This window comes from Triturus cristatus, chromosome 3_2 (assembly GCF_964204655.1).
Source record: "Triturus cristatus chromosome 3_2, aTriCri1.1, whole genome shotgun sequence".
Taxonomy (NCBI): domain Eukaryota; kingdom Metazoa; phylum Chordata; class Amphibia; order Caudata; family Salamandridae; genus Triturus; species Triturus cristatus.
Window position 1 is genome coordinate 385,154,369 of NC_140584.1, and position 16,131 is coordinate 385,170,499.

Genomic DNA, 16,131 nt, shown 5'->3' on the forward strand with positions numbered 1-16,131 from the left:
TAGGGCTTTTTTGATATGTATATTCTCATTCATTTTTTGATATGTGTATGTTCACTCTTTCTTTGTCCATGTAAACTAGTACTGTAAATATTGTAAATGTTTTTGTATATATATCTAAAAGATTGATCTTTATATACTGGAGCTGAAGTATAAAATAAATATACTTAGACTTACTTAACCCAAATAGAGGTTATATCATTAGTCCCGAGGCATTATTTTTCTTTTCTATTGTTCATGTACCCAGATGCCGGAGGGTTATCAATTTGGGTTCCCCCCCTTTTTTTTGAAGACTTTCCAGCACTTCAGCACTGCCAGAGAGTTCTACCACTGCTAAAACGCTGCACGTTATTAAAACGCAGGGATATCATTTATTCCAGGTAGTGAGTAGTCTCGAGGGCAGAGGAGTTTTTAATATCCTTAACAAGCCCGCTATATAAACTTCTCCTAAGAAAAAAGGCAAAAGTAACAGACAGACCTCTGCCCACGGAGGTTAGTGATATCAAAAATCATACTTCAGACCTGAAAATGGGCTTTAAGGTGAAAAATATGTCTTTTCATTTCCATGAATATTCAGCTGCCCAAAATATACATCTGTGTTTTATAATTTGAAACATATATATTTTTTTTATCTGCTTAAAAATACTTCCTGAAAAAAAACCTGTTTTTTTTACTCCTTAAGAAATGACTTCACTACCAACTTCCACAAGCAAGGTCTAAAATACTCACACTTCAAAACATTAGAAGCTGTCCTGCAATAGTTTGCACAATCAAAGGGCCATGACTGGTGGGATAAAGTACCCGCCGTCATATATTATAAGGAGAATGAATGCAAGTCACCAAGGAGTTCCGTAACTATAAAAGGGAAAAAGCTGAAGGCGAAGTTCCTTCATAAAGCAATGGAACTCTGAGATGACTTTCAATATCCATAAAGTGTACAACAAAGGGTATTGTATTCCGTACAATACATAGTCACACACTCACCTTTCCTGGGAACCACTTAAATACTAAGTGTCTTGCGCTTTCATAAGAGACAGACATGAATAATAAAAGCGAAATCTAATGCAAAATTGAACACATCAGAAAGTAGTTAGTAATTTGGTGCAAAAATATGGTAGAATCGGTTTAATATAAGCCAGATGACAAAATTGGAAGACTCACAGTTTAGATAAATGCAGAACGATTCTGTTTTTCTTATGTGTACAACAAAAAAAATTTGTGTTGCCTTAAATACCTCCTTTCTGCTCACCCCAGAACCTTTTAGAACAAACAAAATAGAAAGCAGCTCCACATACGGGCCGGGGAGGAGACCAGGGAGGGCGAGGGCTGCCTGCGCATGCACGGTACCTGTAACTTTTGCGTGCCCAGTAGCAGCGCATGCGGCCGGTGCAAGCAGCGCTTGTCCCCTTCCGGGGCTCCCGTGGTGAAGAGGGAGCCCCGGCACCAGAGAGGAAGTGCAGTAGCTGAAGTCCCGGGTCCCAGGAGGGGGCCCGGGTGAAGAGCGGCAGATAGCAGTGCAGGGCTCCCATGCCTAAGGAGAGAGCCCCGCGTTGTGCTGGCAGTAGTGGAGCTGGAGTGCTCCGGAAGCACGCCGCAGCCAGCCGCCGTTCAGGAGACTTCCCCCCGCAGACCGGGTGAGTGGGGGATTCTCCATTTGTACAGTGGTTGTGCCGATGAAGGCACAGTGTCAATGTTTGTGTCCTGAACGGACCCACCGTTGCGGGCCGCTCCAACGATGGGGCGAGGTTTTAAAAAAATAAAGTGAAAGTGAAACTGCATGCTGGCTTGCGAGGAGGAAGGGGGACAGGAGATGTGCACGCTGCGTGGCTGTAAGCGCGTAAACAGGCTCCAATCCGCCAAAAGCCTGTGCGTGCCCATCTTCTGTCCCACTTCCGAGGCAAGTCAGCAACAATAGATCTTGCTGGCGACAGCGCTTCGCGCTGCGTTCGCCAGGCGAGACCTAAAAACTAAAGCATACACATACATAAATCGCATCTCAGAACACAAAGAAACGTACGTATAGGGCTGCAGATCATGTATGGCTTATATAGTTAAAATCATGCTACCAAGCACCCTAAGGCTTCATTAGGCGATCCTTAGTTATTTCAGTGCAGTAATACTGCATCCAGTATTCAAGGTCTTGTGAGTAGTGGGAATTCTGTGATGGAACAATTATCCCACGAGGCCCCCTGAAGAATGGGGAATAACACAAATATGGGTGTTACCTCACCAATATCTGCATATGAATTTCGAATTCTGTTAATTTTTAAGGGAAGACATTAGGCTAGGTTTGTCCAGATGAGTTTTAATCGATTTGGACATTAATTCCAGTTTCAGCTCAATTCAGTATTAAAATATGGCTTGGTTGCAACGTGCACAAAAAAGTGATACAAACAGAGCACGTGGGATTCCGCAATGGGCTCACTGAACGAGAGGAGACTGCCTCCATAGACTGCAGACTCCAAGGAGAGGTGAGGGAGGGGGAGTTGCAGCGCGGCCGGGCTGAAAGTGAAAAGACGTGCTCTGTGATGAGGGAGGGCGAAGGAGTTTGCGCGAGCATAACAGAGAGGCAGACAGATGCCGGCTGCGCGCGTGCACGCCAGCTTTAGGCCACCAAAAGCCTGTGGCAGCCCTTTGTAAACCCACTCACTAAATGTCTCGCAGAGCAGCGCATGTGCTGACTCAGTGAGACCGAAAAAGGGCTATTTGATAATCCACCATTAAAACTTAATGGGGAATGTAACCATCCTCGAAATGCCATGGTCTTGGTGGACAGTTATCCAAGCAATGGCAAACCTTGAAAAACACATGAAAGTCAATGGCTCAAGGGACCTGGCCTAAAATCATCTCTCGTTGAATACTTTCCTGATGAACTGAAGCACTAGGGTCTACTAAACGGAGCTAAAAGTGACTTTAAACTGTTAGCAGAATGATTTTTCCAACTATAGGTCTGAACAAGCATTGGCAATCCCAATAGGCTGGCTTAGGAATGCAGTGTCAAGTCAGACATAAAAATCCATTTGGTCAATTACTGCCCTCGTCCCATCTGTGCTGCTTCCAGAGACAGTGTTTAGTTATCTCAGGCATTTTAATAGCATTACAATGGCATGTGTGTGATCCTGAAAGTTCAAGCAGCTAGATAAAAAAACAAATTATCAAAGCTATGTGGAGAGCTAGCAATTTTTTGTGGAAGCACAGAACGTCAGCCTAATCAAAACATGTACTCCTGGATCCCAGGCTATGGGCGCTGCCAAAGCAATTGTCTGGGGAAAGCAGCTCTGTCAAGCCAGACCCAAAAAAGGATGCCTGGCTGAAAAGAACCAGCTACTTGCAACCTTCTATCAAGAAAATTTAAACAAAAAAAATAACTACCTTGAACATAGTAAAGTTATACTTGGTTGCGTTCAAGAAATCATTGTAGTGTCTGAAAGATAGCATGTTGGTTAAAATGAAAATATCTCAAAATTGTTATACTATTTTATCAGCATATGTACCGCACATTTCTACTATTTGTTTAGCATAATATCGCTTTTGGAATCTGTGTCTTTTCCATATTTCTCCATGCACTGTTTATTAACTATTTGTATTGGTTAGGGAGAGGCTGACTTTGTTCCTTCCAGGTTTTTTTTTTAGTAGAGTACTATTTGGGTGTATGTGCCCAGGGCTGGCTTAAGGGCTGTGCAACTGTTGCGGCCGGTCTGGGTGCTGACCTGTGGAGGGGGTGCTGACCTGGGGGGTTGCTGTGTTTAGCAATACCTTATGATTGGAGAGATGAGGGGCACTCCAAGGAGGTGGTCATGGGTGTGGGGGGCGCCAAAATGTATTGTCGCACCAGGCGCTACCAGTGCTAAAGGCAGCCCTGTAGGTGCTGAAAGATTGGACACGTTTACTTTGATTCTATTTGGGTAGCAGCTCAGAGATGCTCAGCTTGAATGAGCTGCTAATGAGCTAAATATTTTGCTTGTTTTAAGTACCTTCGTGCTTGGAGGTGTATGCGGAGTTGCAAAGTATGACAGACATAAAATTAAGTGTACAAAGTAAATTATATATATTTTTAAACCCTCTAAATTAGTCAGTTCAGTCGAGCCTTCCTTCTTAAAGCTCGACAATCCTGATTACTCCCGTTGCAAAGGCTGTAAAGGATGCAGATGTTACAACTCTAATGAACTGTAAAGGGCATATTGGAGAATTGTCCCGGAAAGCAGCTGCCAGTCAAGAATTTACCGCCATTCACCATTGTGCACACCTGATGCTTTTTATATAGAGAGGCCCATTGCAGAACCAACTTATTCCAGATGTACTCAAAGCAATAATTGCATGTTTGTGTGCGTGGCATTCAGACGTACAACCTTTTCTGTTGGCACGCATATTGATCTTCACGCTGAGATGGGCCGTATAAACATGTGCTTCATCTTCTTTCTTTACCAAGTTTCATGCGGCACTCCTGCCCTGGTCACCACAGCATTCTCACATTGCACCTATGAGATTGCCCATGAGGCTTAATTCACGTCCCTTGATTTCCTCCAAACGCTCACTTGGCTTCTCGGAAAAATGAAACCTTCAACAAAACGTCTAAAAAAGAAGGAGACAAGGTTTTAGTATTTTTATATATGCCTGCTTTCTTTCCTCTTTCCAAACTGGGGTCAAGATTTACAGTTTGGCAGACATAAACGTGAAGGAGAACTCTGTCCTCCGCATCTTTGATCCGCCTGCATCATTTAGAGGCGGGTGCACCTCAAGTATTCCATCAATGGCAAATTTCCTCCAATGGCTGATAGGCAATTGTCCAATGACAAATAGGAGGCCGTCGGAGGAAGGACAATAAAACGTCCAACCTATTTAGGATCGACTGTGTAATGTCTTGTTTTCCATGTCCTTCGCCACCAAGAAAAACCTGGCTGTGAGGGTCAGGAAAAAAGCAATAAGGGCCAACACTCCCTGGGAGAAAAAAACAGGGTTTGGGTGGTCTTTAGTACTTTGTTTTTCAAAAACAAACTCCCACTTTGGGAGTTTGTTTTTTAACATTTAGTACATTGAAAGGGAGCTATGCGAGGGCGGTTCCTATAATTGTAAAGATATACGTGTAGGACCGGCGGTCATCTCTAAATTTTGTAGGCGGAGTACCCTCATGTTGGCAGGGGTAATGTCCTCCACCATCATGGTCACAGCTTCATGCAACAAACTTTACATCAGGCCCTAATTTTATTTAAAAAATAATAATCACAAAACTGGATACAGTCTACAACATACCTTCAGGTAAACTAAATTCTGCTTAGGTTTCCAGCAACATCTCTAACTTGCGAGTGTGAAAAACGTATTTCCTAATCCCTAAAGTTTCAGTATTATTGATTTTGCCTACTATACGGTTTGCTGCTTTTTGTAACCTGTGGTTTCTGTAACCATGAGATCCTGAGAAATTACAGCAGCATAAAAGCTCTAAAATCTATTTGGTAATAAACATTATACCCAAATTCTTTAAATTCGTTTCTCTATTTGCAACCCCTTGGAGAAACAATCACAATATTTAGTCCACTAGGTTTCCTTCGGTTTGAGGTAGGACACAATAGCTCCTTCCCATAGTTTTGCAAAACCTTTCATTGATGTGACCTCCTAGTTTTTTTCCCCCTCAACAATAATTTATTAACATTTTCAATAAGTCGTGCAGTAATGTTTCAGTGAAGAGAACATGGAAAGGTCAAGGATGGGTGCAAAAGTGTACTCTCTAGTTGACACAATATTCCAGTATGCGTCTCTGGGACATATACAGTGAGTAGTTGTGGTAGCATATGGTTTTTGAATCCACAGTTGTGAAGTTGTGCTTGCATGTCAAGCCTATACCCCGCACTGATATCCCGGTGTGTATGTCAAGCGCATGTTGTTTCATAGCAGGACTTCATTTTGTTTGTGAGTAGGAGTATGCTGTGGCCAGTGGGGTCCATTCTGCATTGTGCCTGGTTTTGACATGGCAGAAGAAGGTGGTTGTATGACACTGAATGTGAACTACATGCATTACTCAGCTGGTGGGTGTAGCTCTAGACACCGAGGTGTGGAGATATGGAGGTAATGCTGCCTTTAGAAATTCTATGGGACTTATTTAGCAGGGCACATCTGACATATTCTTCCTCAGTACTGCCATCTGGTTGATAGTGGAGCAATGTGGTGTGAGTCAGCAGATTCAGTAGTTAATGGAAAGAGGCTCTAGGCAGAGCCTTGGCTTTTGTCTTCCACTGACTGGCACCGTCCATCCAAGAAGGCTGATGACAACCAGGTCAGATACAGTTATTATGCTCATGTTCTGGGTACTCCTACCTGCAGCAAGCAGTATCACCATCTGTTGTGAGAGCAGTCAGTCGCCTTACATAAAGAATTTGTCTGCACTCAAGACAGAACATGAAGGAAAGCATACTACCCCAAACCAGTTCCTCAACTGTAGCCAGTGGATTCACATTCCTCGTCTGTAAATCACGTATAAAAGTGGGACTCAAACTATCTCACTTTGTTCCAGTTCCAAACTGCTTCACTGACCAAGAAGGGTGCCCTGCAGCGTATTGGCAATAGCCAGTCTCTCAGGAGTGAGGGAACTTTGCCTGAAATTTGACCATTTTGCTGAAGAAATTGCAGGTCTGCCTGAGACTTGGGAGCCTGCCTGCTAAGAGAGTAAAGATGAGCACCCTTGTCCCACAGCAGCTGTCTGCCCAAGGAGGAAAAGCTCGGACGAGGAGTGTGAAGGGAGGACTGGCCCAGAAGAAGCGGATTGCCAAGGGAGTGGGTCTTGAGCGGACTTGCACAAACACAAGGAGCGCCTGGTACAACAAAAGACCACGTTTGTATCCCTGACGATCCATCAAAGCATCCACTCCATCAACTGCCACCGAGGAAAACAGAACCTGTGCTAGTAACCCGTGCTCGTCGTGTGTCTCTCTAAATGGGTTCGGACAGGGTTGAACCCATAGACTTCATTATAGATGTTCGTATGTAGGAACAAAGACATTTCTTATCCTGCAGGTATCTATAGACAGGAGCAATGGCAAGGGGTTGGAGAGTTTTGTCCTAAATCAAGGGCGTATACTGACCCAATCAGGGTTCTGTTGAGCATCTTCGGTTTCAAGAAAGATGATCTACTTCCATGGCTCTCCCACGTGTAAAGTATTTTACGAGGAAGAGTTTCAGGTAAGGATAGTTATGCAGCTTTTTTGGAGCTAATTGCAGCAACAGTAGTTCCCTGCAAGTCCTAGTTATTGAGTCCTCCTCAGTTAGGGGTCTCCTGTATAAGGACAATATCAGTATATTTAATGTTTTAGCAGTGTAGGGTTTCTTTTTTTCACGTTTCACATATCGTGACCTTCGCCCGTTCAGTGAATGAAGCAGAAGTACTTTTGTTGGACCACTTTGTCATAGCTGGGGGGTGGGGGGCACAAAGAAGCTTCAGCACCTTCCTACTCGGACAGCTGATATTTACAAAAATAGAAACGTGTTCAAATGGAAGTTGCAGATTACAGATTTGCGAACGGGTAAAGATACCAATCAAAAATTGTCAGTGTCTTGCAACAGATAACGGCTCAGTTATAGCAACTCAACGTAATACCAAATGTAATGAGAAAGGATAGGATTCTAGCAACCTCAAATCGCTCCCTGTCAAAATGATGCAGATGTGGTGTAGGTATGAGTCAGAAGAGGATAAATCAACTGTCAGTCAAGAGGAAATACTCCTTATGTACTTTACTTTAAAACAGCTGCTGCACAAAGAAGAATGATGATGCACGCCCTTCAGCCGAAAAGTGGGTGCAGGGGGGAGGGGGCAAAGAAGTGCAAGAACTGTAGATATCATTCCTCAGAAAATTAGCGTGAGACACTTGGCAGTGTATTTTGTTACGTGCCACAGAGGGGAGGTGAGCAGCACTCTACTGAAGGCGATCCAGTAACAGTCACTGCAGCAAAGGGTCTGGGGAACGCCAGGCCTGCAGTTTGTTGCTATGACATATAGTCCTCAGCAAAGCTTAATTTATACCGGTGTTTGCCGGGGCGCAGCTCCGGCACTTATTTCTTAACACTGTCATGACATTCCTCCACGTGGTGGCACTGGTTTTTACATTTTAAACAAAGCACGTATGCAACATCTTTACCAATGTTTAACAATTCAATACGAGTTCAAAGAAAATAATTCCCATGCGCATGGGTTCTTCTTGCAGCTTTGGATGAACTAGTAGGTCAAATTGTACATCTGTAGGAGTGTCACTGTTTGCATATTGCATCGGTACTGGCTTTTCTCATCGCGGTCAGGGACAGTGGATGATGCAATCTGTAGCTGTCTTCTGAGAAGTATCTTGGCCTTTTTCTTTATTTACTTTTACAAATTAAGGACTGTTTTTAGGGAGCACCTCATCAACGCCAGGGGGTAACACAGGACCCTGCATAAAGTGTAGTTTCTTCTAGGAGTAGGTCCAAGCATTTTGCCCATATTGATTTTCCTTTTCTTTAATATCCCAATTTCGATGGTTAAAAAAATCAATCACTGATCTTTTGTGTATACACACGCATACCCTCCCTCCCCTCCATATGTACATTCATGCTGGTTTCAAAAAGCTATGTGCATTTCCTCACCAAACGGTTTCGCCTTCAATGCAGAGACTGCGTCAAATTGTCAAAATTGGGGTTTCGAAAACTTTTCATCGCTTATTCTTTGCAATAGCATCCAACATTAGATAGTTGTGAAAAACTACAAACACAATTCTCAACTTTATTAAGATTGTTTTTGAAGTACTGAATGTTTGTTGGTAGAGACCATATGTATTTAATTTCATCGGACCTGCTATGCTGAGCCAAGGAAACCTAAGAGAAAAGGTGCAGATGCTAGGTTATCTCGCTATATAGTCTAAGCGAGGTGGATCAGTCTGTAATGTCGAAGCCTGGTGGAGCAGAAGGTCTTGTGGGTTTCAACATATTCCATGGGTTCTAAGTCAATGGTCCTGATACCTTTTATACATTTGTGAGGTTTCTTCAATTAGGTGAATGCACATCCTTGAATCTAAAGTACTTCTGTGTTCAGAATACTTTTTAAAAGGGATAAACAAAAAAAGGCACTTTCCTGGATTAGAAATAGTACCTAGGGGTTGTGGTTTTCAGTTTAAACTAATGCAACTAATCAAGAGGAAGAGCTCTGTCTGCATTGAAGCTAGATACCACTGCTCACAACCTCTCTCATTCTCTGAGGGTGAGGATAGCTGTCAGTGCTTTCTGACTGCATTTTCTTTTAGTCTGCAACTTGCTCTGATCTGCTTAGGAAAGGAGTGCAGACATCCACAGAGCATGGACAGCCACAATGAAGGACTCAAATGAGCAACTGTTAGTGGTTTTTGTTGGATGGGAAATAGTGCAGCACTGGGGACAATGGGCAAAGAAGTGATTTGAGAGTTTATAGAAAAACATTCTCAAATGGAGGCTGCAGCGGCATATAAGGGGTTTTTTCAGCAATACTCAAGCTTGAAATGCATGTCAGAACAGGCAGGGCCACTGAAGTTACAGCAGCATCTAGGGTTACTCTAAGACCTTTAGAGTACCTTTCACAGAAAGCAAAACGAATGGTTGACAAGTTGACCAGGGCTCCAACTCACCAGCTACTATTGTCCCTCAGGTCATTCTTGATGCTGTTCGTGAAGTGGAATTCTCAATAAAGCTGTAAAGGTTTTCCTCGATACCTCCCAGGGGCTCGTTTTGCAAGACGGTCCTGGATCAAGTATAAGCATTCAGTTCCTTGCTCAAGATAGGGTCAGAGAGAGGTGTGGCTCAGCCGCTTAAGATTTCAGACGCACATACGTGAAGCTCTCACATCACCAAAATATCTAAAAATATACTAGAATGAGTGAAACCAAGAAATAATCCAGGAAATAGAGGAACAATTTCTGATGAGCGGATAGCAGTATATGCAGAGTGAGGCCTTCTGATGTCCCTAGAGCCGAAAAAAAGGTGTCAGGAGAAACTGAACTAATGCCTGCGCTCCAGGAAACAAGAGAAGAGAGGAAGGTGTGTGTGACAGTGGCAGAACCGAGGCCAGACTGAAAGAAAGATATATGCTGAGAGCAGTGGGGGTAGGGAACGGATGCAAGGGGAGGTGGGGATAGAAATAAAAAAAAAATGAACAAAAAAAAAATCCTTACCTGCTGCTCGCACCGCCAGCCGTCTCCCCTCTGCAGACTCTCCTCGTCGCAGGGGAAGCACCCGAGCTCCCAGGCTCCCTAAGCAAATGACAACGCTGCAATGCAGTGTTGTGATGGGTTCCCCTAAGCAAATCACAAAGCTGCATTGCAGCAGTGTGATTGGCTCAGACAGGGTCAGGGAGCCTATGCATGTTCCTCATCAGGCTGTGTAATGCAGCCTGGTGGGAAACATGCAAAGTGCGCATGAATGTTTGGCCGGCCCAAGATGGCCGGTCAAACATTCATGCGCACTTTGTGGGAAAACCACTCCTCCCCTGGCTCCAGCTCTGGCCAGCCCGCCCCTCCTTGCACCTAGGAATGGAAAAAGAAAATGATAACGCGTTTCGTTATCACTTTCTTTTTCCTCCACACTGCATAAGCAGTGGAGTGATGCTCCTCCGCCTTAGAGGAGGAGCCGCCCCTGGCTGAGAGACTTGCCAGCTGAAAGAGCGAGGCAAGCTGAAAGAATGGTTGCCAGAATGCCTGGACCAGCGTCGGACTGGCCTATAGGCAGGGACACTGGAATTACACGGCAGGAAAGGGCCAAATTATGTGGCAAGCAAGAGTAAATTATGTGGCAAATAAAGGCAATTTATGCGCCGTCATACAGCACATTTTTTAATAGATTTATTTAATTATTTTGTGCTTTTTACAATTGTTTAATACCCAAATATAGCAATAAGCAACAGAAAGGTGATCAGTCAGCCTTTGCAAAAGGCCTTCCACTGCGCGGTAACAAGGGCCACTGCATTTTTAGTGACTTTCGAACTGTTTGAGCTAGAAACAAAAAATGTTTTTGATAAAATCTGCAGATTATGCAGCAGATGACGGAATATGAGGAAAAGCGGCAAATACATAACTATGCGAAAACTGCAGTGGGCAGACAATTGCATAATTCCAGTGGGCCTGCCTATAGGGCAATCAGGCAGTGCTGGACGGGCTGGTCTGAAAGGTCAGTGTATAGGACAGTTTTTTAGCTGTTTGTGGGCCGAGTTTATAGTCTTGTGGGCCTTTTTTAATGTTGATATCCGATATAACCAAAAACATTGCCAGAAGCAAGCACAAATCCATGCAGTCTACCATACTTTGCAAAACATCAATACAGCGTGCCCATACAAGTTTAAAACTGCCCTGATTTGCAAATGTGGGCTATTATATTTAGCCATCTAACTCAGTAGAGGAGGGGCCACTTTTAATTTGGTGTCCAGGCCTATTTTTTGCCCCAGTCCAATCCAGGCTTGGACATACAGGGTGGCCAACTTGGGCCATGACAAGCCACTTAACATGACATTTTGACTATCCACAAGGTCCCTGCACCCCCTGGAATGCTGCACTTACTTTCTCACCTCTGGTAGCATGGCTGACCTCATATGGTTTCAGCACACTCTTCACTGCATATTGCTGTGTAGAAGCAAGCAGGTTCGCAGCTGAATTGTGAGCAGGCTCTCACTCCAGGGAAAGTGTCACCAACAAGATGTCATCCATATAGCCCGAGAGTAGGACAGATCTTTGCTTTCTGAGAGCTCAGATATCAGTATTGTGGCAACAAAGATTAGTGTTTAAGGACATCTTCAGAATCAATATCTTGTCAAAAATGTACTGTATCCAACAGTCCTGCTCTTAGTATTACTGTGTGATAGTCTAAAATTAAACTTCCATTCCTACTGCCTGCATGTAAAAATGAAGATTGGAACTATGGTGCTGAAGCTAATCCAATGCTGCAAAATCACCTACACAAACCATGACAACCAAATTTAATGAAGACATTGAGCTGTGCTAGTTCTTTCCTCAAGACACTAAATGATCTAGTACAGTGAATGCTGCACAGACCCAAAAGGGAAAGTGCCTTGTGCAATTCTCAGCAGGAGCAAGGGTCCACACTTGCGTGGTAACAATCAAAGCTTACCTGTGCTCATGCTTGCTTTCAAATAAACACCAAATCCCATAGGTACAGCCTAACAATGTAAAATGAACTCCATTCACAATGTGAAATGCACGGAGAAACAAACCAAAGCATCCTGCAGCTCATGAGGTTTCCTATCCTAACTTAGTTGCATCTTTACACAGCTGCACAGTTTGCTGCAGCCAAATATCCTGCTGCTAACAGTATGAATCATAATTCCTTAGCTGAATTTTCCCCATGACATTGTAGAGACATTGTAGAGCAGGAATAGGTCCAGATCAGGCAGTAAAACCACATTTATTAGCCTAGTACTTTCTAGGCATCAAGGGGGGTCTGCCACTGGACCAATAGCGTTCAAGCAGCCACCACTGCATATCTCTAGTCACCTCTTCCAAGATCAAGATGACATCGAGCACACTGCCTTGTTGCTGGACTCATTGTGATTCCATTGCCCAGCGTGCATGTGCCACCCGGCATAGATGACAAGGGGGTGCAGGGAACTAGAAGGCCATGAAGATACACAGCTGCTCACACAATGATCCAGGATCGAACCTGAAAGATCGGGATAATAGCCAGAATGTCTTGGACTCATTGTGGAGGAGGGGTAGCCTGAACTCCAATGTTTCAAGGATTGCTCAAACAAATGGAAGCCTCAGCGAAGCAGTCAGGTGGGGCTTTGGTTGGTTAAGAGTGAACCCCAACGATGTCAAGACATTCCCTGTTGTCTGAAGGTAGTCCATGACTGACTGTGGAGAGCCCGCCTTCAACAGCTAGTTGTCAAGGTATGGAAATACAGCTATCTCCAACCTCCGAAGATAAGCAGTGACCACCACCTTCATTTTAGTGAACATCCGAGTAGCAAACTGAAAATGCTCCTGGACTATCTGAGGAACAGAAAATGTCTGTGGGACTGCCGGAGGGGTATATAAAACTACATGTCCTGCAGGTCCAAGAACACCATCAATTTGCTCGCGTCCAGAGCAGACAGAATCTGGGCCATCAGGAGCATTTTGAATGTGCCTTTCCACAGGAAAACATTCACAGGCCGAAGCTCCAGAATAGGCCTAATACCTCCATCCTTCAGAATGAGCAAATAGCGAGAGAAACAACGCCCTCCTCTTTCAGAGTCCAGAATGTTCTCGAAAGCACCCTTAAAGAGAAACAACTGCACTTTCTGGAAAACAATGTACAGGTGCTTGTCGGAAATTCACTCTGGTGTGGGAGGAAAAGTGGGCAGGGCAGAAAGAGAGTGCAGGGTATAGCCAATTTTAAATGATCTGCAAGACCCATCTGTCGTACTCGATGGATCATCAACCCGGGAGGAAAGTGAATCCTACTTCTCACCAGTTGGGCATGCACCACTAAGGGCAATCTAGTGTGGTTTGGTGGCCCTGTAGCAAGAAATGAGTCAATGTAAGACTGATGAAAGGGTGAGCCCATTGTTAAAAGGAAGCAGACTTGGAAGTAGCTGGCCCAGGATGTAAATTGTCTATTATAACATTTGTTTTGATTTCAACTGAGGATAGCTGCAATTCTAGTGCCTCAGCTGTCATCCAGACCATAACTGCAAATAAGGCACTCTTTTACATGCGGGCCCAGTAGCAAGTCAAGTTCTGTTACATGCAAGGTGACAAACTTATTGCTATTCTGTAAATCAACGAAAAAGGCACCGCCGGGATAATGATGGGGAGAGAACGTCATCACCATCATCAACATCTTATGGCACACCTGCTCTTGCATAGGATCAGAGTCAAAACAAAAAAGATAATGAAGCCTCCGCTGGTAGGGGAGGTGTGGCAGGGACACTGGGTTACATATGACCATTGCACTTTTGTGTTTCAGAGCTCAACATCGGTAGGGTTTGAGCCAAAGTCAGTTCAGGGAATAACATTGGCATCAGAGCCTGTTCTGGAACCATTGGTACTGCACTGGTAGAGGGGACTAACATGGATATCATGCCACAGTACTAGTGCCAGTAAAGACAGTATCGGGTTCCAATGAGAAAGACCATGTTGGAGATGGGCCCGCTTGTGGTAACCCGACTGGAGGACCCTGCAGTTCCATGGAGAAGGAAGGTCCACTAGAGGAACCTAGAAGCGCACCAGTTAAGGAATCAATTCCATGGCCGGAAACCTTGAAGGGGTGTGACAGACATCATGAAGCCCTTGAACCTTCTCTTTGTAGTCCGTGTGGCATGATGGGATTGAGTCCTGGATCGCTTTCTTATGCTTGTACTTGGAATTCATCTTACTAGTGGATTTTTAGTGAAGTTGAGCAGTCGAGGAATGGCCTCGAGACCAGGACCATGCCCTCAAACTGGATCGGGACGTTTGTGAAGGACAGGACTTCTTGTCTTTGTGGACATACAGCTTCACCTCTCGGTCTCAGATTACCTTCAGGTGCAAGAGGATGCACTTATTGCACAACTTAGGATTCACGGCCAAAGCCCAAACACCAAAGAGACACCTTGTATGGGTTCTCTACCAACATCTGTTTATTTCAGTCGCAGCATGGCTTGAAACCTGTTGTTTTAGGTGGGGACATCGTTCTGTAGAACGCTGGTAAGATTGTTTCAGAAGTTATCAGAAAAAACAGTAAAGGTGGGAGCAGAGTTCCAGATTTGCGTTGGAAGGGTTGGAAATTAAGAAAATGATGTGAGCGCACAGGGGTAGAGCTTATATGCAAATCTGGTCTCACACTTCCAGGGTCATGAGGGGTTGGCGCAAAGCTACAGCACCACCTAGCGGTGCTTAGGAACACCGCTATGAATAAAGTTTTCTGGATTTAGTCTGACTCTTGGGAAGCATTCTAAGGTGAGGAGTCTGCAGTTAGAAGTATCCCTCAGATTAGTTAAATCCTCGCAGAATCTCATTGACATATATTACAATAGGCCCATGCCTTTATGCTGATTTCTACCTTTACACCTTCATGTTGGCAGCATTTAATAATGCAGTTTTAGAGATTTTTATAAGCAGCTCATTGGTATTATGTGTATCACCCGGCAGGTCAAAAAGTCAAGTCTTTCATAGGATCCAAACTCTTGACCTGCAGGTCACAGCAGACTTCAACTTCCCCGAGCCATATTGTGAATTGCCACTGGTTTACCATAACAGTATTGGCACAACCTGTGCAAATGACCTTACTGCTAAAAATAATCAAAGGTTCCATGTACATACACTTCTCACTGAAAGTAGTACTTCTGTGCCACTTTCATTTTAATCACGTGTTGCCTTCCTGTTGTGCTCTCTCTGTGGGTTGCTATACTATTTTCAGGCTTGTTGCTAATCAGTCTAAACTTTTTTAAATCCTGCTGTCCTCTAATGCTGCAGCTATTCTGTTATTTTTTAACTCTACGTCTTTAATGCAAACCCATAGAACATGGACTCTGTAGTTTCTAGGAAAGAAATGGTATCTAGCATGGGACCAAAAGTGGGTCAGGATCAGTTAGAGCTTTGGTGAAGAAGAGAAATGACCACATGAAATCGTAAACACTACTGCAGAGTAAAGGAGATTGCTTCTGAAGTCACCAGACATTATGAAGCACATAAATACTCAAAAACACCTGGTACTGGATCTGGCAGTGCCTGCTCCGCCATCATCTGCCAGGACTGAGGCAGTTCTTTAATCACGGACAAGTTACCTTCTCTGACCTCAAGCAGGAGCTTTCTTCTCAGATATCTGCTCAGCAGTTAAGGATTCACGAGGAAAACAAATGGAAAAATAACATTCCTTACAACTAATGATTGGTAACAACAGACAAAAAGAATAGGAATTACAACAGTGTGACAGCACAAAAGTATGACAGTCTGTTCCTAAGCCAATTGTCACAATGCTGCGCTTCATAGAGTTTGTCCAATTCCATATCATGTTGTTTGTGACTGGTCTACTGAAAATATTAGTCCGACTACACCAAACATCAACTTAAGAAGGCAGGAAGGTAAGTGAAAGATGCTATATGTTGCTTCTCTCTGGTTGTAGCGCTGCAGAATAGGAAGTGTAATTTATTCTTCTTTTTGCTATACTGCTTCTTTTCTGAGA

The 16,131-nt window shown here is 43.9% G+C and overlaps 1 protein-coding gene across 6 annotated transcripts in view; it reads right to left on the reverse strand.

The window, feature by feature from the left end:
- Positions 1-596: 596 nt before the first annotated feature.
- Positions 597-16,131, reverse strand: part of AIRIM (AFG2 interacting ribosome maturation factor) — a 222,309-nt gene continuing 206,774 nt past the window's right edge. For 4 of the 6 annotated variants that reach the window (XM_085647915.1, XM_085647913.1, XM_085647914.1 and 1 more), the window contains 2 exons: positions 15,656-15,771; positions 1,108-4,569 (listed from right to left, as the gene is read on the reverse strand). In XM_085647915.1, coding sequence (XP_085504041.1) covers positions 4,529-4,569; positions 15,656-15,771 — 157 coding nt within the window. In that variant the 3' untranslated portion in view covers positions 1,108-4,528. Of the gene's footprint in view, positions 4,570-15,655; positions 15,772-16,131 lie in introns of all 6 variants that reach the window. The other 2 variants (XM_085647911.1, XM_085647910.1) reach the window with 1 other exon arrangement.